Source organism: Eptesicus fuscus, chromosome 9 (assembly GCF_027574615.1).
Source record: "Eptesicus fuscus isolate TK198812 chromosome 9, DD_ASM_mEF_20220401, whole genome shotgun sequence".
Classification (NCBI taxonomy): Eukaryota; Metazoa; Chordata; class Mammalia; order Chiroptera; family Vespertilionidae; genus Eptesicus; species Eptesicus fuscus.
The window spans coordinates 33,969,168-33,997,167 of NC_072481.1; the positions used below are offsets into that span (position 1 = coordinate 33,969,168).

General features: G+C 52.8%; 1 protein-coding gene across 1 annotated transcript; it reads left to right on the forward strand.

Annotated features, from left to right (window-relative positions):
- TTC39A (tetratricopeptide repeat domain 39A) lies at positions 1 to 28,000 on the forward strand. The gene is made up of 18 exons (XM_008139326.3): positions 1 to 113; positions 389 to 493; positions 5,350 to 5,481; positions 6,437 to 6,513; positions 7,691 to 7,758; positions 9,414 to 9,478; positions 11,274 to 11,373; positions 12,740 to 12,805; positions 15,412 to 15,520; positions 16,033 to 16,100; positions 16,180 to 16,239; positions 16,989 to 17,150; positions 21,346 to 21,437; positions 23,264 to 23,384; positions 25,121 to 25,232; positions 25,763 to 25,877; positions 26,965 to 27,081; positions 27,579 to 28,000. The coding sequence occupies exons 1-18, from the start codon at positions 70 to 72 to the stop codon at positions 27,700 to 27,702; spliced, it is 1,737 nt and encodes a 578-aa protein (XP_008137548.1). The 5' UTR covers positions 1 to 69; the 3' UTR covers positions 27,703 to 28,000.

Below are 28,000 nucleotides of genomic sequence, written 5' to 3' on the forward strand. Positions count from 1 at the left end.
GGAGAAAAGGACGGACGTGGAATTTAGTGGGTGGGCTGTGCCCCCCCAGAGGGGGGCCAGAAAAGCCCAATGGGTCAGCGGGGCCACAAAGATTCTCTTTACCCTCGTGATAGGTAAGATAACTTTATTTCTGAGCTTTCCTTGCTCCCCTGTCCTCGCTCCCCCAAACCTCTCCCCATTCTCAGGTGCCACCCCATTCTGCTCTCCTCCCACTGTAGGAACACTCAGAGGTGGGTCCACACTGTCCTTGTGTCCCAGCGGGCAGCATGGAGGAGCTCCTGACAGGCTTCCAAGGCCCACCGAGGAGTCCGGTGGTCCCTGTGAGGCTCTGTTCCAGCCAGAGGTGGGGTTGAAGGCCCCGTCTCACATCCCGTGTCTCTCTCGTCAGGACGCCCGTGAACAGCCTCCATGAGGCCCTGGACCAGTGCATGACCGCCCTGGACCTCTTCCTCACCAACCAGTTCTCAGAAGCACTCAGCTACCTCAAGCCCAGGTGAGGCTTAAGCGCAGGCAGGGGGTAGGAGGCGCGCGTGCACAGGCGCTTGTGTGAGCCCACGTATGGGTGTAGGGATGGGGGTGGTTGCGTCATGGAGAACCTGAGTTCTGCTGTGAGGGGATCCCCATGGAACTGAATGCCTTCAACCTCTGGGTCACCGTGACCCCTGAGAGTCCCATAGAAATGGCTCAGGCTCCCCACTCCACAGCTGTGGGCAGCCCGGCCTCCCCAAGGCCACCGTGACTTCCTTCCCCTTAGGTCCTTTCGGCCTCTTCTCCTTCGATGTCTTGTTCCCACTGAATCCACTGGGGGTTTCCCGGCTATCAGTTAACACAGCCCCTTTTTATTTTCCTCTAAAGCGCTAAAGACTTGAGTTGCCTTTACTTAAGCCTTGTAGGGTAATAATGACAGTTAGTCATTAATTCTTCTAGCATTTACTGCCTTATTTCTAAATAATGTGCTTATACTGCTCTGTTTTTAAATTTTTTTTGCAGTTTTTCAAAAACTGAAATTGAGATAAAATTCAGGTACCATAAAATTCACTCTTTTGTTACTTTTTACTTTTTAAACATCATCTATTGGTAAATAAGTTAGCTTTCATTAAAAAACAAACAAACAAACACCTTTATTGATTTCAGAAAGAAATAGGGAAGGAGAGAGATAAAGAGGAAAAAAACATTGATTTGTTGTTCCACTTATTTATGCATCAGTGGTTGATTTTTGTATGTGCCCTGACTGGGGGATCAAACCCGCAACCTTGGTGTATTGGGACAACACTCTCACCAACTGAGCTACCCAGCCAGGGCAGTCTTATACCTCTGCCCCATCTCCCTTCCCTCATCCCCCTCTTACCATTCTATCACAGTGTTTGGCTAGATCAATAATAAATGTTTGCATTATTATAACTATGTAGTTAATGCTCCTCAAAGATTGTAAGACCGCATTTCCTTTCTAGAATTAATCGTTGTCTCCTAACTTGCTATACGTATTCCCTGAACGCTTTATAACCGCTCCATCAGATCACGCTATTATGAGTTTTCCCCTAAATGTGCAGACATATCAGGTGAGCACTCAGTTTTTCCTTTTCCTGGAAACCTGTCTCCTGGAGGACAGACAGGTCTGCTGGCCGCCTCCCAGCGGTCTCCTGCAACTCTCTTTGCTTTCCTCTTTGCTCGATCCCAGCCTTTTCTCTCTTGTCTCCTTCCTCATGTTATCAGAGTATGTTCCTCCAGAAATTTCTTTTTTATTATTATTTTTAAAAAGTTCCTCACCAGAGGATATATTTTTCATTGATTTTTTTAAGAAAGAGTGAAAGGGAGGGAAGGAGAGAGGGATGGAGGGAGGTATGTGCCCTTGACCGGGAATCGAACTCTCGACCCTTTGGTGTGCCGGCTGATGCACTAACCACTGAACACATTTAAGACTCCAGAGGCAGAGCCATTCTGTGGGATGAGGAGGAGGTCAAGGTGTGATCCAGGGGATGGGGTGATTGGGCACCTGGTGCTGGTTCATTCAGCAAAACCTCATGAGCTCACCCAGGTGCCCAGAGCATGCTGGGTCCTGGGGCTGCAATACTGGGCAAGGCCTGGGCTGTTCTCAGCGAAACAAGCAATAAGGGGTGCCAGGATTTATACCTGGACCCCAACTCACGTGGGGAGGGGCTGGTCAGGAAGGCTTTAGGACTGGCCACATAATTTCTGGGGCTCACTGCAAGATGAGAATATGGGGTCCTTTGCTCAAAAATGATTAAGGATTTCAAAGCAGCAATAGCAGAATATAAAACCAAGCATGGGGCCCTTTTAGGCATGAGGCCCAGTGTAACTCACAGATCACACACCACGAAGCCAGCCCTGGATGGCCTCCTGGAGGAAGTGACATTTATGCTAAGATGGGCTGGATGAGAAGGAGGCAGCCAGGTGGAGAGGACAGTTCTAGGCAGAGGGAACAGGTTGTACAAAGGCCTGGCAGAGATGGAGGGAGGGGCTAGTGTATTTGAGGAGCAGAGTCACTTGGCCTGGGTGGAGTGAGGGAGCTGAAGCAGGTCCCAGAAGGGAGAGGGCTGGGTGATTGAAGGTGGACGAGGGGTATGAGTCCCCTAGAGCAGCGGTCGCCAACCTCTCGGACCTCACGGACCACCGGTTGGCCACCGCTGTCCTAGAAGGAGCTTGGGCTGGAGAGGAGGGCGGTGAGGTGGGGTCTGAGAGGACCAGAACGTGGGATGGGTGGGCTTTACGGAGAATAAAGTAAATAGAGAGGCTTGGAAGCAGGGGGGCTGCCTCTGCCTTCCAGCCTGGAGCCGCCTTGCCCAGAGAGGCCCTCAGAGGTGTGCCTTAGGCTGGGACCCAGGTAGGAACGGGCCCAGGAAGGATCAGTGAGGGTCGGGTCAGAGTCGGGAGGCCCAGATAATGGGGACAAGGCTGGCTGACAAGTAGCTGACAAGGCCCAGAGCCTTGCCTTCTGGCGGAGGAGGGCAGGGCTGGAGGCCACGGGGCTTAGCTGACCTCCAGGTGGCCAAGGAGCCCCTGGTTCCATCACCAGCTCTTTAGAGGGCTCTTCCAGTGCCCGCCCCATCTTGATAGCTGGTCCAAGCCCAGGCGGTGAGCCCCCCAGGGGGCGTGATGCTCCATGGCCGGGTCCCGTTCAGAGCTGAGGGGCTGTTGCTCCCGGGGGTCTAGATGCTATGTGTGCAAACAAGAACGTGGCGTGTCTGAAGTCAGGGAGGTTTTCAGTCCTCTGTGTCCCAAATCCCAGTCCATACCGTAGTGGGGAGCTTCCGGGTGGTGGGCTGGGAGGGGCCAGGAGCGCGTGCTGTGGCCTTGGCCTCAGACTGGAAATTCCACTTTGCCTGCCAGCTGCCCAGGGGGGCTGTTCTTCCTCCTGGGCCCAGCACCAGACTGGGCTCAGCGGGTGGGGCTGAGTCCCTGGCCTCCGGCCTGGGGAGGGGGTGGTATTAGGGGAGAGAGGAAGAGAAAGGCAGCGGCTTGAGAGTCAGAGGCGCCTGGGGGCAGGGGGTTATCTGGGGAAGCATAGGTCTGTGTGTTAAAAGACACCCCTCTTTAAGGAGTCAGCTTTTATCCAGGGCAGTGACCCTTGACTCTGGCAGGACATGGAGGAGCTCACATTGGTTGATCATCAGCGATATGGCCCTGGCCTGGCATCCTCTTTAAGCCAGCCAGAGTCCTGGCAGAGAAGGGTCACGGTATCCATGTTACAGAGGAGGAACCTGAGGCTCAGAGAGGCTACAAGACTCACCAGGACCATACAGCTGGTGACTGGCAAGGCCAGGTCCCACCCTGTGTCTGAGGGACTCAGAAGCCCGCGTTCTGCCCCCACTGCAGGCCGTGGCCTCCTTTCCACGAGCCACTGCCCTCAGATTAAACAAAGATCTGGGAGGGGAGGACAGCTCCCGGGCTGGGGAGGGGTGGGGCCAGCCAGCCATTGGTTTCCTTCAGTCTTTAACTCCCTCACCTGAGGGTGACCCAGAAGTAAAAGAGCAGCTTAACTTACAGAGGTGTTTTGAGAATGAGAATAGCAGGAAAATGGGTAAAATCACGTGATTTTTCCATTGCATAGTCTATAAACCTTAGTCATCTCTCTGCCCTGAAGTTCCCAGCATAGCCTGGCACTGAGGAGGTTCCTAAGTAATTAATGAGGGGATGCAGGGAAGGGAGTGAAACCACTGCAGCACCTACTGTGTGCCAGGTAAGGGTGCTCCCCAGCCAGCCCACAAGGACCCAGGCAGGCCAGCATGATGGTTCCCATTTTGCAGGAACATAAATCAAGGCCCAGACACGTTCTGACTTCTCCAAGTACAGAGAGGGACTGGCACTGTTCTCCTTCCAGCTTGCCTGCCGCTCTCTCCAGGTGTTAGACTCAATGTTCCCCACCCCGCACCCCAGTCCCAACACACCCTTTAGCTGAGGAGGCTGGGGGAAGGCCTCCTGCCTGAGGTACACTGGTGCTGAGGACAGAGATGCATCCTGCACAGGCTCTGTCCCTGGGGCGCCCACCGTCTGGGGAGGGAGCTGTGACTCTGCGGATACACGCTCTGTGTGAGCCTCTCCGCAGTTACAGGCACATGCTCCCTGAGGAGGGAGCCCGGGGTTCCAATTGGCCCTGATACTCAGGGAACAGGAGGGGAGGGGAAGGATATTTCAAACTGAGGGAACAGCATGTACAAAGACCTGGGAGGAGGGAGACTGGGGGATTTTCTTGAGGAGAGCACATGCGGTTCAGTCTTGAAAGTGACCTGATCACAGGGCAGAAGCAGAAGTGAGAGGACCACTGGGCTGGAGAGGTGGGCGGGGCCTGCATTGTGTGGAGCCTCGGACCCAAGTGTTCTCTCTGGGGATGTGGAAGCCTGGAGGTGTAACCAGAGAGGCTCAGCCAGAGAGCAGCGTGACCTGAGGGTGGACTGGGAAAGGCAGGTGGTGGGAGGAGGAGGTCCCTGGAACCGGCACTGGGGAAGCCCAGGGGTGGGGCTGAGGATAGAAAGGATCCCATGGACAAGACTTGGGCTCCCTCCGCCTGCACCTGCGGGAGGGGAGGCAGAAGGTAGAGGCGGGCCCTGCCGGAGTGCTGGGCAGTGCGGCCTGAGGCCAGTTTTGAGTCTTCACAGCAGCCTGTTGCTGTTATCTCTACAGAACAGAAGAGAAACTGAGGCTCAGATTTGGAACGTCACTTATAGCCACTTTGCTGGGATCCGAGGTCTTTAGACCTCGGGCAAGTCTCTTCCCTCCCTGGACCTCCCTTAGCCCCAGGCAGAATGGGAGGGCGCGGTGGGCAGTTGGCACAGGGCCAGCTGTCTCTGAAGTTCTAGGAGTTGGTGCTCCCATGTCCTTTCTCTCTGGCAGAACCAAGGAGAGCATGTACCACTCACTGACGTATGCCACCATCCTGGAGATGCAGGCCATGATGACCTTTGACCCTCAGGACATCCTGCTCGCTGGCAACATGATGAAGGAGGCGCAGTTGCTGTGTCAGAGGTCGGGCCCTGGGGCAGACAGGGCTGAGGGGTCCTGAGGCCCATCCTTCTGTCACCCTGGCCTATCCCAGTGCCTAAAATGCCGTGATGAGTACTGCTCCTTTTGGCGAAGAGGCTGTGTCCCCAAGGCTAACAGCCGGCCCTGTCAGCACGGCCTCAGGAACCTGGTTATCTGAGCCACTCACTGGGCTCCCAGGGCCAGGCCTGATGAGGAGGAGACAAATTCTGGCTCTGTCATTAATAACTCTTTGGCCTTAGGCTGGTCCCTCTGGGGTCTTGACTTTCCCGTCTATAAAATGGGTGCGATGACAGGGTTGTCATGGGGACTGAGTGAAAATACAAGTCACAGGACCTGGTGTGTAATTGGTGTTCAGTATATGTTACTGCTTAAATGAATGAATCAATAGACGCAGGTTGTGCACAGGTGACTGTCACTCATTGGGCACACAATCATGCTTGCCCTAGGCCAGTGGTCGGCAAACTGTGGCTTGCGAGCCACATGCGGCTCTCGAGCCGAGGTTTGCCGCTCTGTTGACTAATGAGTTTGCCGACCACTGCCCTAGGCTATGCCCTGTGCTGGGTGCTGGCCACCCAGCGAATCACCAGACCCCAGCCAGTTTGATGCTCACATTGCCTGGTGGGAAGACAGGCATAAACAGTGGCATCCCGGTGTGATGTAGGGAAGCACCAGGGGTTCTGGGGGTTCAGCTGGAGGAGAGGGAAGGCTTCCTGGAGGAGGTGATGCCAGAGCTGGTTTGTGAAGGATGACTAGCAGCAGGGGAGGGAGGAGAGAGGGTTCCAACCAAGGCAACAGCAGGGCCCGGGTGTGAGAAAGCCCTGGATCTAGAGAAGTCGCCAGGGGTTCAGCGTGTAGAGTCCCAGGGGAGGGGCAGGAGCTCACCTGGGACCCTCACTCGCATTCCCTGAATGATCAGAGGCTCCTTCCTCCTCTTCAGGTACCGGAAGAAGTCCTCTGTAACAGATTCTTTCAGCAACCTTGTGCACCGCCCCACCATGGATCAATTCACGGAAGGTGTGGCACCCAGATGTCTTCTCAACCCTGCTGGCCCCGGGCAGCCCAGTTCCAGGCTCCGGGAGGGGCAGGAAGGGCGGTTACCCTCCCAGTCTCGCGGAGGGGGCTGAGCCCTGGCCTGATGCTGGGACACACATGGGGTTTGAGGAGTGGCTCTCTGGTGAAGGGGGAGCCAATAAGCCTCTTGCCTGCTGGCATCACCTGCCGAGGACCTGGAAGACAGCGCAGGAGTCTGTGTGCTTTGCTCCTCGGGCCAGGGTGCCTGAGCGCTGTGTGCAGTTAGGTTTTCTGGTTTAGTAAAAGGCGAAAGATTTATGCGATCTGAAGAGAAACCAGAGTATAGGTTTTCTGGTTTAGGTAGCAGGATCTCGTCTGCCCCAGCGGGAATGTGGTTTTAGAAGGTGACACCCGGGGCAAGGCAGCTGAAGGCAGTGGAAGATGGTCTGTGTGGCCAGAGCCATGTGGCGTCTTTGTGCCCCACGCGCCAGTCCCGGGGGTAGCAGCGGGCAACCATGAACAATTTGGGGCTCTTCTATAGAGAGGCACTTCGAGAGCCCTAGGAGGTTCCACCAAGAAACAATGCATGTGATGGTGCCATTCCCTCCTTCATACCTCCTATGGCTCCCTGTCGCCCACAGGACCAAATCTGTAATTCCCCACCAGTGTTCAGGTCCCTCTGCAAGTGGCCTCTCCTTTCCCTGCCCACCCCCCACCTCACCCACTTCAACCTCCTGGGCCTCAGCCGTCCCTCAACATTGGAATGGTTTGGCTCTCCTGGGCCTCTTCCTTTTTCAACCCAAATGCCCTGTCTTCTGGAAAGTGTCCCTGGCTGTGAGGTCTCCTTCCCTTGCTCCCACAGCTTCTTCGTTCATCTGTTCACCCAGCACCTTCTCCTTGCCCGGCCCCCGCGGGGTGTTGGTGCACAGCCACAGCGGGGCTTGGAGGACAGGAGAGCAGCTGAGGGCCCTGCGCTGACATCCTGGGTGTTGGGTGGGGGAACCAGGTGGAAGACCAGGGGCAGGAAATGCAAGCAAAGAATTCAGACCAGCGTGAGCACTGCAGAACCTGACCTGGGTGATGGGGTGGAGGGCGTAGGAAGTGGCGGTGGGGAGGATTTGGCCCAAGCTTCCTGCCAGGAGTCCCAGGAGGCCACAGGGCTTTGGTTTTCTCCCCACAGAGGAAATCCACGCTGAGGTCTGCTACGCAGAATGCCTGCTGCAGAGAGCAGCCCTGACCTTCCTGCAGGTAGGAACCCTCTACTTATACAAGCAGCCTGGGGAGTTCAGAAGATGGGCCACCATGTCAAAGGCAGAAGGGTCTATAGCAGCCACGATCAGTTCCCTTGGGGTTCAACAAGGACTGAGGCTCAGTCACCCCAGCACTCCCAGCCCTGGCCAGGCTCAGTGGCAGAGGTGTGGGCTCCATCCGCTACCAGGATGCGCTTCCACCTCCGGACTGCTGTGTCCCTGTTGAGGGTCACATGGGATGACAGGCATGGTCATGGAGCCTGCTTTATGAGTTGACTTGATTCATTCAAAAAGCTGACTTGTAGCATCTTCTACAGCGTACCACACTTTGCGCATACATTACAGGTGTGTGGTTTTTACATACCTCACACACACTGCATGTTTGTGTTCACAAACATTGACATATATTATTTAATCTTCATCTCGCAGACCTGCAAAGGGGAGGGTTTAAGGGAAGGAGCCGCTTTCCCAAGGTCACGTGGTTAGCAAAGGGCAGAGCTGGGATTTGAACCCAGACCTGGCCGACTAGGAACCTGCACTCCTTACCCACAATGGTAATTAGAGAACCATCACCTCATGATTTTACCAAAAAGCTTGGGTTATAATTGTCACATATAATCATCATGTAAATATATATATATATTAGGGTGGAAAAACACATGTAAATTTTATTGTTGGGGTGCTGTTTAATTTTCTTTGCTATATTTTCTATCTTTTTGGGCCTTTGGTGATTAGAACTGGATTTAATCCTAATCCTTCATTAGGATCACTGTAATAATTGCACCAGGAATGTCCTTTTATTTTGTTTATTCTAGTATCACACATAATAAATAAATGCTCACGAAACCCCCCCCCCCCAACTGGAGAACACAACATTGCTAGCAAGTCTCCTCCCCTTGGGGCCCCTCCCACCCTGGGCCCTGCCTCCCTCCACAGGACGGAAACACTAGCTAGAGTTTTACGTTAATCACTCCCCATCCTATTTTTTAAAAATAGCCTTTTCATCTTCCAATTCATGTCTGAACAGCATATTATGTTTTAGTTGGCGTCAAGCTTTGTAAGGCCTCAAGCTGTGTGGGACTTGCTTTCTTTCTGTGAATACACCAGTTTGTTTGTTCATTCTCCTGCCGAAGGGGATCTGGGTTGTTTCTGGTTCTTGGCCGCTGTGAGGAGCGGGGCTGTAAACGTTCTTGAAGGCCACTTTCACAGCCCACGTTCATCCATTTCTCTTGGGCGTACACTCAGGAGTGGGACAGCTGGGTGGGCTGTAGGTATTAGTGCTTTAAATTACAGATGTGATAAATACCAGCTTGTGAAAAACACAGACAATCCAAAAATGAGCACCCCTCTTCCTGTCCCACATTCCTCCACGGAGAGGAGGCCCCGGGAACCAGGGGGGAATCATGGGGAGTGTCTCCTCCAGGCCTTTCTCCCAGCACGAAGGGGGCATTTTGGAGGTCTTGTTTAGTAAGCAAGACCCTCATCTCAAGTCCCAAGGGCAGGGAGACCTGGTTTGGCTGACCTCTGACCCCATCCCTCTAGGGCCCCTCATGGAGCTGGACCTAGGGAGGGGAAGGCAGGGCTCAGAGTCTTGTATGATCTTTCTCTGGCTACCCACCCAGGCCCAGCTCTTAGCACCTCTCCCTCCTGCAGGATGAGAACATGGTGAGCTTCATCAAGGGCGGCATCAAAGTTCGAAACAGCTACCAGACTTACAAGTAAGTGGGGCTGCCGGGGGGCCTGGGGCACAGCATCTGCTACCTTGGGCCTCTCCGGCTGCTCTGTGGGAGGCAGAGGGCACTGGCTGGAGGCAGAATGCCTAGAATGCTGTGTGACCTCGGGCAGGTTTCTGCACCCTCGGGACCTCAGCTTTCTGGAATATTATTCCCCTGGTTTTCCTGGGTGTGTCTGTTGGTTCCCCTGACTGTTTACTCTGTGCCTGACCTTGAACTAGGTACTTAAGACACAGATTCTGAACTAACAGCTTGGTATGGTGGGGGCAGGAGGAAAGACACAGTAATTTTGAGAATAGCAGCAGAACGCCTACACATCCAGGTGAAGCCTTTCCCCATGAGGCCTTCCTTGACCTCTCCAGTACACAGGGATGGTGTCCACATACCCCCTCAGATGGAAGCAACCGCCCGAGGGCCAGATCATTTCTGTGCCATCTCAGCACTGGGCAAGGCAGAGGCCATGTCTATGGATGAAAGAATGAAGACTCAAAACAGAGCACTTTCACCTAACATGGTATTACAAACATCTATAATTCCCAAATCCGAAGAGCTCTGGAAGCTCATTCCCCAACCCCAATTTGGCATTAAAAATCATTTTCCATAAGTAAAAGTTTACTTGAATTGACTTGAGACTATTTATCATCTCTGTTTCTCCCATTCAATGTGACCATTTCCCAGCAGAGAGGGTTTGAGTGTGACTGCAAGGTATTGCTGGGTGTAACACGCCATGCGATATGTGGGCACCACACCCACGGTGGGTCGGTGCCGGAATTGTGTGAGGGGAAGCAGATGAGCATTCTGGCTCCTCCAGTCTCCCCACCAGCTGCCAGCGTGATGTTTCCAAAGTCTTGTCAGGTCAGCCCCTGCCAAGTTCCGAGGCTCCTCTCGCCTGAGAATAAGGTCCTGGGTCATGGCCAACCTCATTCCTACCTCACGGCCTTTGGACGTGCTGTTCTCTCTGCCAGGAACACTGTTTCTGTGCCAGGCTCATCCCTTAGTTTTCAGCTCAAATGTCAGCTCCTAGGGAAGCCTTCCCTGAAGCCCAGACTGCGTCCAGCCCCAGGGTTCTTCTCCTTTGAGGCCCTCCTTACCTTCACAGACCCCCTGGGGATCTGTCCCCCAGAGTGGGAGACTTGGGGGGGCAGCAGCTTGGTGGCTCCCTGCTGTCCCTCAGTGCCTGGCACAGAGAGGCCTCAGCCAGTGTCTGCTGGTTAAAAGCCTTCAAGTTGCTTAAGGCAGGGAAGAAGGCAGGGCACCTTAAGGCCGCGGTGCTGTCCTAGGCCGCTGTGATATGGGCTTTGTACAGCTGGTGGCTGGGGAAAGAGCTGGATTCTAACCAGGCAACTCCAGGAAGAGGGGGTGTTGGAGTTAGCCTGGTGGTTCTCAACTGGGGGTAATCCCCCCTCCCCCATGAGACATTTTGTTTGTCACAACTGGCATCTAGTGGGTGGAAACCAGGAATGCACGGGACAGCCCCCTCACCCAAAAAAAGAATTATTCAGCCTAAAATGCCAGTAGTGCTGAGGTTGAGAAAGTGTTTTAGACAAAATGCAGAGCACAACCAACTGCCTAGGTATTGGACACGGCAGGTGCGTTATGGCTGATATGGCTGACATTCAGGGGTGAGGAGTGTGTTATTACGGTGGGAGAGGTGGTTGGAAATACCAGCTTCCTGGATTGCTGGAACTACCGAGTTCTGAGGTCAGCTGGGAATGGGGCATGGTTAGGCCCAGCTGGGATGAGACCCAGCCCCCAATATGTGCTTTGCTTCCCTCTGCAGGGAGCTGGACAGCCTCGTGCAGTCCTCACAATACTGCAAGGGGGAGAACCACAGGCACTTTGAAGGAGGCGTGAAGCTTGGTGTGGGTGCCTTCAACCTGGTGAGTGGGAGTGCCCCTGCCCATGTCCAGTGTCTGGGCTCAAAAGTAATCTCCCCTGCACATCCCGCCACACACATGGTCTTTGCTGAGCTCCTGGCTCTGTGCCAACCCTGGCCCCAGGGGTGAAGCTGACCTGTTGTAGCCTGGGGGGTGCCCAGCTTGGGTGGGGGTGCAGTGGGTGCTGGCACTGGCTCCAGAGTCCCTTTTGTGCATTTCTTCCCAGGTCAAGTTGAAAGCTTAAAATCTACTGTAGTGGCAATATTTATAGCACCAGAAATGGACAAACAGTAAACCAGGGCCTTTTCAGCCTTGGAGGCTGGTGGTTAAACACGGATCAATGGCAGGGAAGGGGACAGGCCCAGAAACAGCTGATGACCCACAGGGACTGGAGAGCCAAACTCCTTCCTGGGGGATTGGGGAAGGTTTCATGGAGGGGGTAGTATTTGAGCTGGATCTTGAAGCATCCATAGGTGGGGGAAGTTTTCTAGGCAGGGAAGGGCATTCTAGGCTGAAGGAATAGTAGGAGTTAGCAGGGAGGCTCAGAAAAGACGTGCCTGCACCTGGGAGGAGCGTGTGTGTGTGTGTGTGTGTGTGTGTGTGTGTGTGTGTGTGTGATATGGGGTAGTGGGAAAGGGGTGGGAGCGGCTCTCTCCACTTCAGGCAAAGCCTGTTCTAAGAGCAGGCCTTGGGGCAGGGGTCCGGCCCCACTCTGAGTTCCAGTTTCCTCATATGTAATATGGGAGCTGGGATCCTGGGCCAAGGATCCTGAGAAATACAGCTGCAAAGTGCAGTGGATGCTTTAGCAGGTTATAGCCGGACCTGGGTTCAAGGACTGCCTCCACCTCTGATGAGCTTTGGGGCCTTGGTCAGGTCCTGCCACTTACCTGTGCCTCAGTTTCCCCATCTGTCAAAAGGGTCAATAAGCCCTCTATGCTGGGCTGTTCTGAGGATCAAATGCAGTGAGAGCCCCTGGTCCAAAGTAGGGGTTCGGTGTAGTAATGACAATACCTGACTAACATGTGCAGGCCCTTTCTATGGGCTTTACATGGATTAATTTGATCCATCTGCACAGCACCCCCATGAGGTAAGGGCTATTATTATTCCCATTTTACACATGAGGAAACGGAGGCATAGAGAGGATATGTAACTTGCCCAAGGTGACCCAGCTGGGAGTGGTGAGAGAATTTGGGTGCAGTCCATTCCTGTCGACTGTCATACTTCTCTGTCTGGGGAAGCTGGCTTTCCAGGCAACCTGGCATTGCAGACACAGGGCCTGCACCCCCAGGATTACCCCCAGGACTCTGGGGTTTGGGGAGTGGGAAGGGCAGCTGCCCCTGCACGTGCCCACCTGCTTCTGTTCCTGCAGACGCTGTCCATGCTTCCTACTAGGATCCTGAGGCTGCTGGAGTTTGTGGGGTTTTCAGGAAACAAGGTAATACCTACTTTCTGGGACCCTAGACCCCCCCCCATCTCCAGGACTGGAACTCAGCTAGATGAGAGGTGGCTGAGGGGCTGCGGGGCCGAGGGGCCAGTTCTGGCTCAGCCCCCATCGGTATGGGTTCCCTGGACAAGGCCCAGATCTCTCTGGGCTTCAGTCTACTCTCCAGGCAAGTGGGGCCATGAGCCCTGCCTGGTCACCTCACAGGGTGGAGGCTCTGGGCTAGGGTGGCTGTGGAAGGCAGCTCTGTGCAGGGGCCTGGGGCTTGTTTCCTGAGCCTGACAGGTGAAGAGCTGGAGCAAGTCCCTTCCTCTGGACTATATTCTGGTGTGGGACATGCCCAAGAGAAGCCCTCTTATGCGTCAGGCCTTGAGGGGGGAAACCAGACTCACTTTACTGAGGGCAGGAACCTGAGAACCCAGGCAGAAGATCAAGAAGGGCTTCCTGGCAGAGGAGACTTGGTGTGAGGGAAGGAACTTGGCTAGAAGGCATGCTCTTCTCTCTGTGACATTGAGCCCCTTTTCAGTAAAACAACGGCTTTTTTAAAATCAGGTCAGTGCCCGACCTGGTTTGGCTCAGTGGATAGAGTGTCAGCCTGTGAACTGAAGGGTCCCAGGTTCGATTCCGGTCAAGGGCACATGCCTGGGTTGCAGGCTCAATCCCCAGTAGGGGGCAGTGCAGGAGGCAGCCAATCAATGAGTCTCTCATCATTGATATTTCTCTCTCTCTCTCCCTTCCTCTCTGAAATCAATAAAAATATTAAAAAATAAAAATAAAATAAATAAACCAGGTCAGTGTTTCTCAAATTTGAACTTTTTCTAGCCCTTGATTTTTGCCATGTGCACAGATCTCTATATTATTAGTTATACTAGCATTCCCGTTGCAGGAAAAATCCTGCAATAGGGTTTCCTGCTGCACTCTATCCCGCCCCGCCTGCTCTCCTCCCTTGTCCCCCGCCCGCCTTCTCTGCCAGCCCCCCAGCTTTTCTCCCTTCTCCCCTAGCCCCGCCTCCACTCCTCCCTTCTCCCCCGCCCCGCCTTCTCCGCCAGCCCGCCTCGCTCTCCTCCCTTCTCCCCCGGCCCCGCCTCCACTCCTCCCTTCTCCCCCGCCCCGCCTTCTCCACCAGCCTGCCTGCTCTCCTCCCTTCTCCCCTGGCCCTGCCTGCTCTCCTCCCTTCTCCCCCACCCCACCTTCTCCGCCAGCCCGCCCGCTCTCCTTCCTTTTCCCCCGGCCCCGCCTTCGCTCCTCCCTTCTCCTCCCCCAGCTTGCTTGCTTCTCCTCAGCTTTGCTCCCTTCTGCAGCTCTTGGCTTCTTTCTACGCTGTCTTGATATGCAAATTAGCCACCATCTTTGTTGGGGTAATTTGCATACTTGTCCTGATTGGCTGGTGGGCGTGGCTCGGGCGTAGTGAAGGTGCGGTCAATTTGCATATTTGTCTATTATTAGGTAGGATATTATTTTTCTGAAAAATAGCTCATAAGTTTTATTTAAATTTACTTAAAGTAAATATGCTACACAACACAATCGTAACAGTAAATACTATGAGGACCAAACAATCTTAGGAAAACCCAGTGGTCTGCCAAGGCCGTTCCCTCCATGAGGAAGGGAGCTCAGAGCCAGAGTGATGTTGAACAGGCCCAGCACGGAGCCCAGGTGTTCTCCCGGACACCGTCAGACGGACAGATAGAGAACTGAGAAGGGAAGACCCTCCCGTGGGACCCTCTGCTTCCTCATGCCTGTGCATGGACCTCTAAAATATTGGTCGCCACATGTGGTCCATGACCCGGGCGGGAAAACACTGGTGGGAGGCTCTGAAAGTCCCTTTCAGTTTTGTTTTCTTAAGAAGGCCCTTGGGTCACAGGCAGGATTTCAGGATGATGCTGGGAGGGAAGAGCTTGAGAACTGCCGGCCGCAGTGCGACAGTGCGGCCTGCCTGGCCAGGAAGAGAGGTGGCGAGGCCAGAATGGAGGCACCAGCGCCGGCTGTCTTTATCCTGGAAGTAGGGGAGCCCTGGAGGGTGTGAGGCAGGGGAGGCAGATTTGTACCCTAGCAAGCACAGGAACACTGGAGGACAGACTGAGAGGCAGAGTGCCGTCAGGGATACGAGTGGGGTCTGGCTTCTGCTCCTCCCCAGCCAGGCTCTGGAGTCTTCTTCTCCAGGGAGCCTTCCCAGACCACAATCCTCATGGTCCCATCTGTGCCCTGGGCCTGTGGGTTAGGATTATCTGCCTTCTTGTCATTCCTCCTCCCCTTACCAGGCCTGGGGCTGCTCAGGGCCTCAGCACCCACTACCAGCCAAACAGGTGAAAAAGGGGAAGAATGGGCGAGGGGCTGTGGAGGAGGTGGGGACACCTAGACCCGAGCCTCTGCTGTGGCCTTAGCAGCAGTGCGTGCTCCCCCCAGGAAGGTGGCTGAGACTCCGAGAGGGACAGCCCCTTCCCCGGGGTGGCACAGCCTGGGGACAGATGACCTGGCCTCCTGGGTGCACCACTCTGCCCCCATCTCCAGCAGCACCTCCAGGCCCCTGTGCCTCCGTGGGTCCCAGGGTGGACTTGGGGAGCCCAGGCCTTGCTGGCCTCAATCTGGTCTCTTGTCCCCAGGACTATGGGCTGCTGCAGCTGGCGGAGGGTGCCTCGGGGCACAGCTTCCGAGCTGTGCTCTGCGTCATGCTGCTGCTGTGCTACCACACCTTCCTCACCTTCGTGCTCGGTAGGAGTGTCCTTGGGGCCAGTGCAAGTCCTTTGGGGTGTGGTTGGCTCTAAGGGCAGGGGTCAAGAGGGTGAGGGGTTACACACCCTGACTGGGCCCCTGAGACTAGGGATGGGGCACTGAAACCACAAACAGCAGAGCCACCTCAACTGTTCTGGGGCCTGTTGACTACTCACTTCCTCATAGTTTGAGTAGGTCTCAACCTCAGTTTTCTCATCTGTGAAATGGGGATGCCCATGCCCACCTTATAGAGGGTGTGAGGCAGCTCCTTGGGGTTCTGGGCACAACTCCTTGGGGTTAATGGGCATGGACTCTTAGTTGTTGAGCCCTATAATATGCTAGAGGCGACATCTGTGCTTATTTAATCCTCACATCCCTCTAGAGATAGAAGAATATTATCCCCATTTCATAGAGGGGGGAACAGAGGCCCTGAGAAGGCCCTGGTGGATTGCTGGGTGGATCACAGGAGCCCGTGGTGGTGGTGACATGTGTTGTATCCCCACCTCCTTCAGGCACCGGGAATGTCAACATCGAGGAGGCAGAAAAGCTCTTGAAGCCCTACCTGAAGCGATACCCTAAGGTGAGCTCCACTCCTGCCAGACACCCCTGCCCACGTATGCTGCATGGGCCCACACAGACCCACACATGTGCCTTTGCAGGGCGCCATCTTCCTGTTCTTTGCAGGGCGGATTGAAGCTATCAAAGGCAACGTTGACGCCGTAAGTAATGGGGTCTCCCAGGCCAGCAGGAAGTCAGACACACAGAGATGTACTCAGGGACAGGGCCGGCTGGGAGGGGGGCCCAAGAGAAAACGGACAGCAGAGCAGGAGTGGGAGAGGCACTTCTGAGGCAGTCTGGGGAGGAGAGGGTTCTGACAGGGAGATTAGGACGCAGCGCTCCTGGAGAGGGAGGTGCTGGTATAAGGCAGGGACATGGGAAGACCCACTTACTAGTACTCAGGGTGTGGTGACAGGCTGGACCTGGGGAGGTGTGGGGGGGGGGCGGGTGGTGGAGAGTGAGGGCTCCATAGAAGGGAAGGAGCCATCAGAGGGGCTGGAGAGGGGAGGACCACAGTCGTGGCAGAGAGCCCAGCACAAAGCCAAGGCCCAGATGCCCCAGATCCAGCTCACTCCAGAGGAGCTACGGAAACCTTTGGAGTTTGCTCTGAGGCACAGATGCTATTACACTGCTTTAATGTTAACACTTTCCACTACCTGCTCTCCCTCCATGATAGCTCTATCCTGTACTTTGACTTTGTGATGGAAAGACTAGAGCTCCAGAGAGAGGCAGGAACTGGGCCTGAGGCCTGTGAGACTTGGGGGAATAATAAGGACTGGAGGCCCGTCTCCCGCACAGTGGTGGACCATGTGCATTGGAGCAGGCGGGGCCTGCAGTGGAGTTGGGTGGGTGCAGAGGGTGGGTGGGCTTGGCCGGGGGCACCGGAAGGCCGAACAGCAGGTGCCCACAGGCCGTCCGGCGCTTCGAGGAGTGTTGTGAGGCCCAGCAGCACTGGAAGCAGTTCCACCACATGTGCTACTGGGAGCTGATGTGGTGCTTCACCTACAAGGGCCAGTGGAAGATGGCCTACTTCTACGCCGACCTGCTCAGCAAGGAGAACTCCTGGTCCAAGGTGGGCTCACACCGAGTGCTGGGGGGAAGTGGGGGACTAGGCCAACCCAGATTGGCCATGCGCCCAGACCAAGGGCAAACTCCTAACTGAACACAGATGTCCCAGCTGGAATTTAAACAGAACCATAACTTCTAATAGGACTCAGGGTGGGAAGGAACGAAAGACAGCGAGGAGCAGAGAAACTTCAGAACTATAATGTGCCAGTCAGGAGTTTTAGTCACAAGGGACAGAAACTCGGCTAGCACTGCCTAGGTGAGAGCTGTCCAGTAGAACCTCTGCGCTGGTGGGAATGTTCTGTCCTGCACCATCCACACGGTAGCCACCAGCCACATGTGCACAGTGAGCACCTGAAATGTTCCTAGTGCAACTGGGAAACCGGGTGTTTTCAATTTTATTTAACTTTAAATTTAAATTTTAAAAGTCACATGGGCTAGTGGCCACTGTATTGGACTTTGCTGGTCTAGAACACAAAAGGCTTATTGAGAAAAATAGGTGCCCACCATAGGTGAAAACATAATATCAAGGTAAGTGGCGAAATAAGCATTAGCCATTATTACCATAGTAATGCTAGCACAGAATTCTGAACAGAGAGTTTTAGAATCATCTAGATCATCAGCATCTAATCTGGTATAGGTAACTACTTAGCACATATGTCTCAATGTCTTTAAGTCCCTGTTTCTCATCCCTCCCCACCTCTGCATGGAAGTCCTTCTTCAGTACCCCCACCTGGGGACCAAATGAAAGGGAATTCCCTGGGTCTGGGGCAGGTGGGGTTGGGGGAAGGGGCAGGGTGTCACTGAGCTCTCATCATGTGCCCAGAGCCTGCCACTTCCGCCACACCACACCCAACAAGGCAGAAGTTATCTCCGTTGGGCACACCAGGGCTGCTGTGGCTAAGAGGGTGTGTGACTTTCCTGGCTCACACGGCTGTTGGTGACAGTCCCTCAAGTCTCCCGAGGAGGCCCAGCTTGCCCTGCTGCTAGAGGTGTTTCCTCAAGCCCAGCCCTGTGGGCCCGGCATTCACTCCTCATCACTTCCCACTCCCAGTAAGAGCACAGACTCCAGGAACCTTTTTGAACAGGTGACCTAGAAGCCTTCCTGTGGAGTAAGCTGGACAGCTGGGTCTGCCTACACAGGGAAGAGGGGGTGGGGGTGGGAGTGCACACAGCTGCTGTGAGCAGCAGAGGGAGGCCCAGGCCTCCCAGGTGTTAGGAAGCCTAGCTGTCAGCTCGGTATCCAGCTCTGTGACTTTGGGGTCGTCAGCCCCCACTCTCTCTAGTGTTTTCCTCAGAAGGGTTTCCTGTGAAAGTGGGGGTTGTAGCACCCTGAGTTCTGGGACCTCATTCATTCCTACTCTCCAGCCCTTGGCCACCACAGTCCCCCAACTTTTAGCTGTAGGGGTTTGGTTGTGGCATCCCTCTCTGCCCTGTGGAGCCTTCATGTTTCCCTCAGCCAGAAACTAGGTGGTGACAACTGTGCATGCCGTGCAGCAACGAGGGAAAGGGGAGCTCAGAGGTAGCCCTGGGCAGCCCAGCCACCCAGCCACAAAGACAGGGGAGGCCTCTGGAAGAGGAGACATCTGAGCTGATTTTGAAGGAGGAGGAATTAGAGTGGAGAGTGGAGTAAGGAAAGGACACCCCAAGTCAAGAGAACAGAAAGGTCAAAAGCTGGAAGTCAGGATGCTAAGAGGCTCAGTGTCCCCAGGTGAAGGGTTGTGGGTAGAAGTGCAGGGGACTATGGAGAAACTATCCCCTTTAAGTCCCTAACTGTAGCTTCTTCTTTTTTTAATCCTCACCTGAGGATCTTTTTTCCATTGATTTTTAGCAAGAGTAGCAGGGAGGAGGAGTGGGGGAGAGAGAGAAACATTGATGTGAGAATGACACATCGATTGGTTGCCTCCTGCACATGCCCCTACTGGGGTGGGGATCGAGCCTGCAACCCAGTTTTGAGAATCGAACCCAAGAGCCTTTGGTATAGGGGTTGGTGTTCTAACCACTGAGAAGCACCGGCCAGGGCTGCTGGAGCTTCTTGAAGACAAGGGCTATCTGACTGCACAGAACCTGGTAGAGTAATACAGAAACTACAGGAACCAGGGCAAACAGATAACTCTGGGGAGGCAGAAGTCCCATCAGAGGAGGCGGCTGCTGTTGTCCGTCAATGTGCCCCATAGATCCTTTAATAGCTTGATGTCCAAAGGTGTCACAATGCTAGGTCACTGCATCCACCCTACCTCCTGGTGACTCAAGGTGGGTGAGCTGTCTGGGGGGAGGAGAAGCCTCTTAGAGGAAGCCAATGGATAAGCCTGGTAGAGAAGGAACAATGACATCTTAGGCAGAGGAAAGGCCAGGCAAAGGCCTGGGGTGAGTTTAAGGGGTGATGGGGAATAATTGGCAGAAGAGGAGCCAGAAGAGCGGGTCAGGGAGGGCCCTGAGTGGCTGTTTAGGCTTTAGTCTGACAGTGAAGGAACACTTGATGCTTGTGGTTTAGATTTGGGCTTTAAGAACTCCCTCCTGTGGTTGCTGGGCACTGCCACCTGAAGCTGAGTGCCTTTCATGTATTCTGGAAATGGCCCAGAAGCCAGGGTGGTTAAAATGATGTGAGGGAGGGGGATACAGTGGGAGATGAAATTGGAGAGGAAACTGGGGGAGACTGGATGGGGCTTGCAGGCCATGAGAGGGGGTTTGGGTTTTATCCTGTGTGATGGGATATCACAAGAACATTTCAAGGACATACGGGTGTAATTTGACATAAAAAGATCTGACTGGCATGGTGTGGGGAATGGCTTGCAGGGGCAGGAGGGGGTGCAGGAAGATGGGTTAGGAGATCATATAAACTAGGACAATAGAAAGACATCGCTGGTGGCCTGGAGCAGGAGCAGCGTGGAGGCTGGTGCAGTGAGGTGAATGATAGCTCAAGGCCAGTGGACGCAAGAGCTAGAGGGAAGGTAAAATCATGAGGACTTAGTGGCTCAGTGCTGGCCAGGATGGGGAAGAAGGAGAAGGCAAGGATGCCACCGGGAAGTTGAAGATAGGATGGGGAACAGGTTTCAGTGAGGGGTGATTCTTCCCACCACACCCCACAAAAGTTTTTCTGAGGTGCTGAGGTCAGCGTAGAACTAGGAGCAGCCCTGGGCTTCAGCATGGGTGGGGCTGCCAGGTGGAGCTGCTTTCCGCCTTCTCCAGAGACTAGGCTCCAGGATGTCCGGCTCCGGTTCCTCCTCCACCCAGTACACTTCTTTCTGCACTAATGGCAGGTGGGCAGGTAGTTCCTTGGCAGCAGCTGGGGTGGCAGGAGCTGTGGTTCAGGGCTCGGCCACTGGAGGGCAGCACAGAGCCAGACTCCTCTGGCACTGGACTTATGGGGAAGGGGCACAGCTTTCAGGATCTCTGGGCGGAGGAAGGGGGTTCTGCATAGCCACCCCTTTCCTGTCAGGGTTGGCTGTGGATCCAGTGGACAAGGCCCTTAAAGCCACACAAACCTGGGGTCACTCCCAGCTCTGTCCCAAGCAGCTCTGAGGTCCCAGGATGCAGAGGGTGCCTACCCTAGCATTGTCTTTGGGAATCACGTGAGGTGATGTAAGTAGAGCACCTAGCACAGTAGGCAGTTTCACCAGTTCAGATAGCCGTGGCCTACGGTCCTGCTCCCTCTTCTTGCCTCACATCTCATTTATGCATCCCATACTTTATGCTACCTATCTGTATCTTGGTTATACACAGGCTCTGCTCAGCTGTTTCCCTTGCCTGCGAAGTCCATCCTCAAGGTCTCTGTGTCTCTGTGAATCTTCCTGTTGGCCTTCAGGGGCCCAGTCGGAAGTAATTGCTTCCCAGAAGCCCTTGCTGCCCGGCCTGTGTATCTCCATCCTATCCTCAGCACTGCCTGTGCATCCACTGGTTGCTTGAGTACTTTCTCCATTGCTTCAGAGTGGAGAGGGTGGCAGCTGCTTTCATATGGGCCCATCCTGGATTTAAATCCCAGCTCAAGTTCTCAAGCTGCTTCAGTTCCCTCAGTTTCTCCCCTGGGGCTGGCAATAATGTTAGCTCCTATGCTGGGCCAAATGAGGTATTTGTGCCAAATGAATTGCCACGTGGATTGTGGCTTCCTCAGCAGAGTAAGATGTGGTCTGCAGCTCCACAAGACGCCACAGCTGTTCTGGGAAGGTGAGCTCCTCACATGACTCTTGCCCTGCCTCTCACAGGCTACCTACATCTACATGAAGGCTGCCTACCTCAGCATGTTTGGGAAGGATGACTACAAGCCGTTTGGGGATGATGAAGTGGAGTTGTTTAGGTGAGTTCTACCATTGCACCCCCCATTGTAGGCTTCAGCCAGGGTCTATCCAGATACCCTGAGCTGACAGCTTCCCTTGCCCTGAGCGCTCGGACCCTCCCCGAGGATTGCCCCACATGCCCACCATTCCCTTCCATCACCACCTCCTGCGGCTGCTTATTAGAGCCCTTTGAGTCTGTTCGGAGGCTTTCTTTCACCAAAGTGGTTTTGTCAACATCCTTTCCACTGAGCCTCTTTTGTCAGGTCAGTAGGACACTGAGGTCCAGAGACGTACCCTTGGCTGAGTTAACCTGCTAACACTCAGAGAAGCACACAGAGAGCCAAAGAGTTGGATCAAATAAACAGGATTAAATCCAGACTTTGCCATTTCTTATCTGTGTCACCTCAGACGATCTCAGCATCCATAAAATGGGAATAATCTCTGTCTTGCAGGGCTGTTTTGCAAATCAAATAGAGAATATATTTAAAGAGCCTGGTGTAGGGCCTGGGGCCACTAAAGGGTGGCTCTTTTTATTCTTACCTATAACTGCTGTGTTTGCTTTTTCTGCAAAGGGTCTGGAGCAGGGCTCAGCCTTGCAGGTTGAGAATGGGGGAAGGAAGATAATTTTCCCTCTATTCTTCTAGGTTTGGGGCTGAAACCCTTCTCCTCTCCCCATAATAAAAGACAGATTAACAGGAGAAAAACAAACAGAAGTTAAAATAACATGAATGCCTCCTGTACATGTGGGAGAGGGAGAGACCCAGGAAAACCGAGCAACTCACCAAAATGGCTGAATCCAGCACCTTAAATACCATCTTCAGCTGAAGACTAAAGGTGTTGGGGGTGGGGAGGCAGTATGTGGGGTTACCAGGAAAGCACAGTAAATAAGGGTAAGGTTGTCATGCATAATTAAGTCATTTTCTTCTGCACTGATGAACATCTAGAGATTTAGTCATCCCCCTCTTCCTGATACAGAGAGGGAGGTACCTTAACAGATGGGATATCCCTTGTAAATATAAATGTCTCTCACAAAAGGTAACTTCTAGGTTTTCAAGAGCTTTTCCTGTGTCTGCTATTTTTTAAAAATAACCAGCCTAAAATAATCCTCTGCCAAAGAGGCCTGTTGTGGGGTGACAATTCTGCTCTCCTTCATATCATTATCTCCATTTTGGAAGGGAGAAAACAGGCCTGGAGAAGTTTTGCCGTGAATCAACAGGGGCGGTGTTTGGTGGGGGAGCTCACAACTAGGTCCAGTTGTTTCCTGGGCGGCTCAGGCTTGAGGGTCACAGCCACACCCCGTGACTGTGGCAGAAATCAGAAGGTGGGATGGAGCTGGGTGTGTGAGGCCCCAGATGTGGAGGCTTGCTTAGCTGCATACCACATTTTACTCTGCCCTTGTAAACAGCTGAGGAGGCCACAACTGCCTGTGGCAAGAGCTAATTAAAGCTTCCAGATGTGCGGTCTTGGGCAAGTCCCCCCCCCCCCCCCCCGCCCGTTCTTGGGGTATTAGTTTCCACTGTGAAATGGGGTTGGCCCCTCCGGAAATGGGGCCTGGGGACTGGAGAAGAGACAGCTAGAAGGCAGAATAGGCCTGGGCGTTTTTGTATATTATATTCTCTCCTCTGCCAGCTGGTGTGAAGGAGCCCTTTGCCTACCCACAGGAAGTGGTCAGGTCTAGGGTCAAGGCCTGTGAAACAAGATGTAGGCTGTGAGTCCAACACTATCGTCATACAGATGGGGAAACTGAGGCCCAGAGAGGTGCCAAGCAGCCACTAGGCAGTCTGGGGACTCTCAGTTCTCTCTTGCTTTTTCTCACCCTCCCCCACCCACCTCATCTCTCTTGCAGGGCTGTGCCAGGCCTGAAACTCAAGATAGCTGGGAAATCTCTACCCACAGAGAAGTTTGCCATCAGGAAGTCCAGGCGCTACCTCGCTTCCAAACCCATCTCATTGCCAATCCCTGCTCTGGTGGGTAGGAAGGTCTTTTGGGATTGCATTTGTTTGGGATTATAGGGATTAGCTGAGAGCCAGGGGTACAACCATGGGCCCAGAGGAAGTGGATGAGGGAGAAAGACCTTCATGCCTCAGGGGCCTGGAGAGGATTTCACAATTCACCTGGAAGGGGGAGACAGATGAGTCTGAGCCAGCCCTTGCCTCGGAGGAAGTGCTGGTCTCCTGGGGGTGGGGTGACAAGTGAGCAGCCTTCCTAGACAGCCTACACCCTGTCCCCAGGCAGAGGCTATTTGTGTTCCTACTCTGATTGTTTCAGTCTTATCATGTGATTGTTGTTTACACTGTTCCCATCACCGGACTGAGCTTTTCTGAGCCCCCGAGCCCTGGGACTGTGGTCTAGTCAGCTCTGAAATAATAGCTGACACTGTTATTAATAGCTGTGTTCAAGGTTACTCACACCCATTGCCCATGGCCTCATTTGATCCTCACAATAACCCTCTGAGTAGGTGCTAGTGGTATTCCCATTTTACAGATGGGGATACTAAGTCCCAATAGATAATAAAAGTAGAAAGATATCTAATAAGTGGATAAGACATAAGTAGAAAGATAAAATAACCTGTCCAGGTTGCACAGCTAGTGAGTTAGAGTCAGGATTTAAACACAAATAGTCGGGTTTCTGAGCCCATGTTCTGAATCACTGTTATGATGCTAATTCCATGCATGATTTTAGCAGGCATCAGAGAAGTAGAAAAGGTCCTCAAAGACCTTTTATTGGTCCTGGATCTACTACTGTTCATTAATTTGTGACCTTGGGTAGGGTCCCCCTTCCTTAATATAAAATAGGGTAATATATAGCTTGCCCATTTCATAGAACAGTTATGAGAATCATCTGATAAAATGTTAGACACTTTATAAATCAAAGCATTCAATATTTATATAATGTATTTAGAACTTGTATCCTGACTATCGCTATTTAGAAATATTTTATAAAATAAAACTACTGTCATCAAATGGGGGTGAGGGGTGATGTAAGGAAGGGTAGGGGAAGCACCTATACCAAAAATTTAGGAATTTCCCAAATTATAACCTGGAAAATACCATTTATGCGTAAAATGATTTCTGAAATATATTAGGTAAGACTGTATATACAAAGTGTATATAATGTAGACCTTGGAGCTTTTATATACCAATCAGCAGGGTAAGTCTCAAGAAGCTTGAATACGTTTTTTCCTAACTCATTGGGCCCTGGAATTTTTTTTTTTAATGGAACATTTGCTAACTTGGGACCATATTATGATCTTCAGAAACACTGGTCTAAACTTAAATTCCCTCCCTAGAACATAACAAGAACCATAACAGTAATGTCTTTCTAGAACTTTATGTATACAAATCACTTTCACATCTATTACTTGGTTTGATAGTTTAGAAAATGCTAACCCAAACAACAAAATTACTATGAATGAACATGTTAGTATTCTGAGCTTCCTAGAAGTCAAGGCAGAAAAAGGAATCAGGGAATTTCATAGTTTTCATGATGGAAAGTCAAGCCCAATGCCTTGAGGGAACAGGAGAGGTGACACAGTCTTAAACTCTATTGGGAACACTGAAGTGCTGAGGTAAATTATTTCTCCAATATTTAGAAGCTTATAGGGGCCTTTAGTGATCCTCTGATCTGAGCTGCCCATTTTACAGATGGGGAAACTGAGACCCCATTGAAGAAACCTAGGACTCTCTTGCTCCCCTACCTTCAGGAAATGATGTACATTTGGAATGGCTACGCTGTGATTGGGAAGCAGCCCGAACTCACAGATGGGATACTTGAGATTATCACCAAGGCTGAAGAGATGCTGGAAAAGGGCCCAGGTGACTACCCCAGGCCCTTGAATCTGCCAGGCTGGGTCAGACCACAGGACTTGCAGTTGAAGTTTTCCTCTACCAAAAATGTCCATCCTTCTTTCTCTACCCTGGTAACTGACCTTTGCCTTTCTTTTATTTTTAAAAATATATATTTTATTGATTTTTTACAGAGGAAGGGAGAGGGATAGAGAGTTAGAAACATCAATGAGAGAGAAACATCCATCAGCTGCCTCCTGCACACCCCCTACTGGGGGATGTGCCTTTCTAGACTGAGCTTCAACGACAGCTCCTCCAAGCTGTCTCTTGTCCCCCAGGTAGAGTCAAGGCCTCCAATGGGCTCCCACAGCCCCTGGGCCTCCTTCAAGCAGCCTGGACTCACTGTATTGTCTTTCCTTCCCCGATGTGAGCTCCCTGAGGACAGGGACCATGTGTGAGTCACCTCTGTGTCCTCAGGGCCCAGCACAGAGTAGGGACTCCACAGTAACTGTTGCAGAAACAAACAAGCCTGTTTCCTCCTCTCACTGCCCTGTTCTCAGAGAATGAGTACTCAGTGGATGATGAGTGCTTGGTGAAGCTGCTGAAAGGCCTGTGTCTGAAATACCTGGGCCGTGTCCAGGAGGCTGAGGAGAATTTCAGGAGCATCTCTGCCAAGTAAGTGCCTCTGTGGCTGCTCCCAATCCAGATGGCTACCGCGGCCTGGTTCTCCTAGGTAGACTTTTCAGGGCTGCTTCTCCCTCCTGTGCACTCCAGTGCCTCCCCCTAGGCACTACATGTGTACTAGTGTCTACTCTGTGCCAGGGCCTTGCAGGGCACAGATCATTCAGACCTCATCTGGCAGGGCTGTCAGACTGCTCAACTACAGGAGCCTATCCACACTGAATTCAGTGTTAATGGTGCCCCTGAAGTTTGTAATTCACCAACCCTGCCTTTGCCCTTGTGGATTACAAATGTTACAGATCAACAGCTACAGGCAACTCAATCTGATATGATCAGGGCCGTGGCACAGGGAAGCGGAGAAGACAGCAGGTGCCCTGAGGAGGGACCTAAACCTAATTCAAGATACCAGGAAAGGTTTTCCAAGGATGCCAGTTAAATTGGGAAGTTTATTGGACAGAGAAAGCAATGAAGGAGGAGTTTTAAGTGGAGTAGGGACAGCATATGCAAATGTTTGGCACAGATATGCCTGAGGTTGGAGGGACAATGATTAGGCTTTTCCTGCCTGGGTGAAATTACAGAGGGAAAGGGTTGCAAACAAAATAAGGGGGGGGGGGGGGGGGGGCGCACCTAGACTACAAAGGGCCTGGCTGTTTTGCTTACAAGACTGAACTTTATCCTGTAGACAGAAAAGGGTGAGGAAGGATACCAAGCAGGGCAGATCTGGTTTCTAAAAGGATAGTTCTGGGACAGCATGGTGGGTAGGTTAGGGGGGCCATATTATAGATAGGGCACTTCCCAATATAATAAATAATTCAGCCAGGAAAAAGGGGTTTGGGGACTGAGGTGGAAGTGGCCAAGGATATGAGCCATAGGTTGCTAGGGAGTTGGGTCCCAGGTGCAGAGGTCTAGAAGGCTCTGCTTTCTAGGGCTAGGTAGTGGGAACCTTCCCAAATCAGAATTCAGAGCTAGAAACCCCACTTGAGGGCATGGGTTAGATCCTCCCATTTGGGGAAGGCCTGGGAGAAGCCTGAAGGACGTTTCAAGGGCAAGCCTATAAGCCATGTCCTCTTCTTCCCCATAGCGAAAAGAAGATTAAATATGACCACTACTTGATCCCAAATGCCCTGCTGGAGCTGGCTCTGCTGTTTATGGAGCAAGGCAGAAATGAAGAGGCTGTTAAACTCTTGGAAACTGCCAAGTAAGGCTTGATTAGCCCTGGCTGGGGGCAGAGGGAGGGTGCTGGCAAGTGCAGTATGGCAGTCCAGAGCCCGGGCCCTCGTCCCTGGGAGCCCAGCTCTCACCAAGCGTGGGAAGGCTTCCTTCTCAATTCACCAATGAAGAATTGGAATCCCAGAAGCAGGAATTGAGTTGCCCAGGATCACACTCAAGTCAGCCACAGGGCTGTGTGAAGACCCTGGTCCCCTGTGTTCCAGCCTATAGATCTGTCTCTTGACACCTCAAGTCTAGGGACCGATCAGGACCAAGAGGGTTCCACAGGCATGATGTCTGGGTGAGGGGCTGGCTACACACCCTTTCTGCTAATCCCTATTGGCAGACCACCCAACTTTCTCTAGACAGCGACAGGGATTTAGACCTATACAACTCTTCCTTGGCTGGTGGGCTCCCACAGCTCAGACTGAAGAAAAAGCACTTTTTACAGCAGCCTCATGTGTCTGATTCTCTGGTCTCTTCCAGGCAAAACTACAAGAATTATTCCATGGAGTCAAGGACACATTTTCGAATCCAGGCAGCCACACTCCAAGCCAAGTCTTCTCTAGAGAATGTAAGCAGAGCCGTGGTCTCATCAGTGTCCCTGTAGTTTGGCGCAGCACTCCCAAGCTGGCAGACAGACAGCTGGACAGAGCTCCTGGAAACATTTCAAAACTGATCCCCACCCCCTGCCCTGCCTTTGGGGTCCACCGGTGCTCCAGTGGGATGGCACAACATGAGTATCCGTGAAGAAGCCAAGCCTGCATTTTTTTATGTGGCCAAGGTTTTTTGCCAAGGACAGAGCAGGTGGAGCCCTCTGCCTGCCCTATCACATATACGGGTACTTGTTTTTCACTGTGATGTTTAAGAGAATGTATGAACAGTTTACATTTTACTTAGAAATACAA

What these genes read in the sequence shown, in the direction of transcription:
- TTC39A (XM_008139326.3), top strand. Translation starts at nt 70, where the DNA reads ATGGGTCAGCGGGGCCACAAAGATTCTCTTTACCCTCGTGATAG. An exon ending in AACAGCTACCAGACTTACAA is followed by an intron (nt 9,479 to 11,273) that starts GTAAGTGGGGCT and finishes TTCCCTCTGCAG; the next exon opens with GGAGCTGGACAGCCTCGTGC. An exon ending in GATGAAGTGGAGTTGTTTAG is followed by an intron (nt 21,438 to 23,263) that starts GTGAGTTCTACC and finishes TCTCTCTTGCAG; the next exon opens with GGCTGTGCCAGGCCTGAAAC.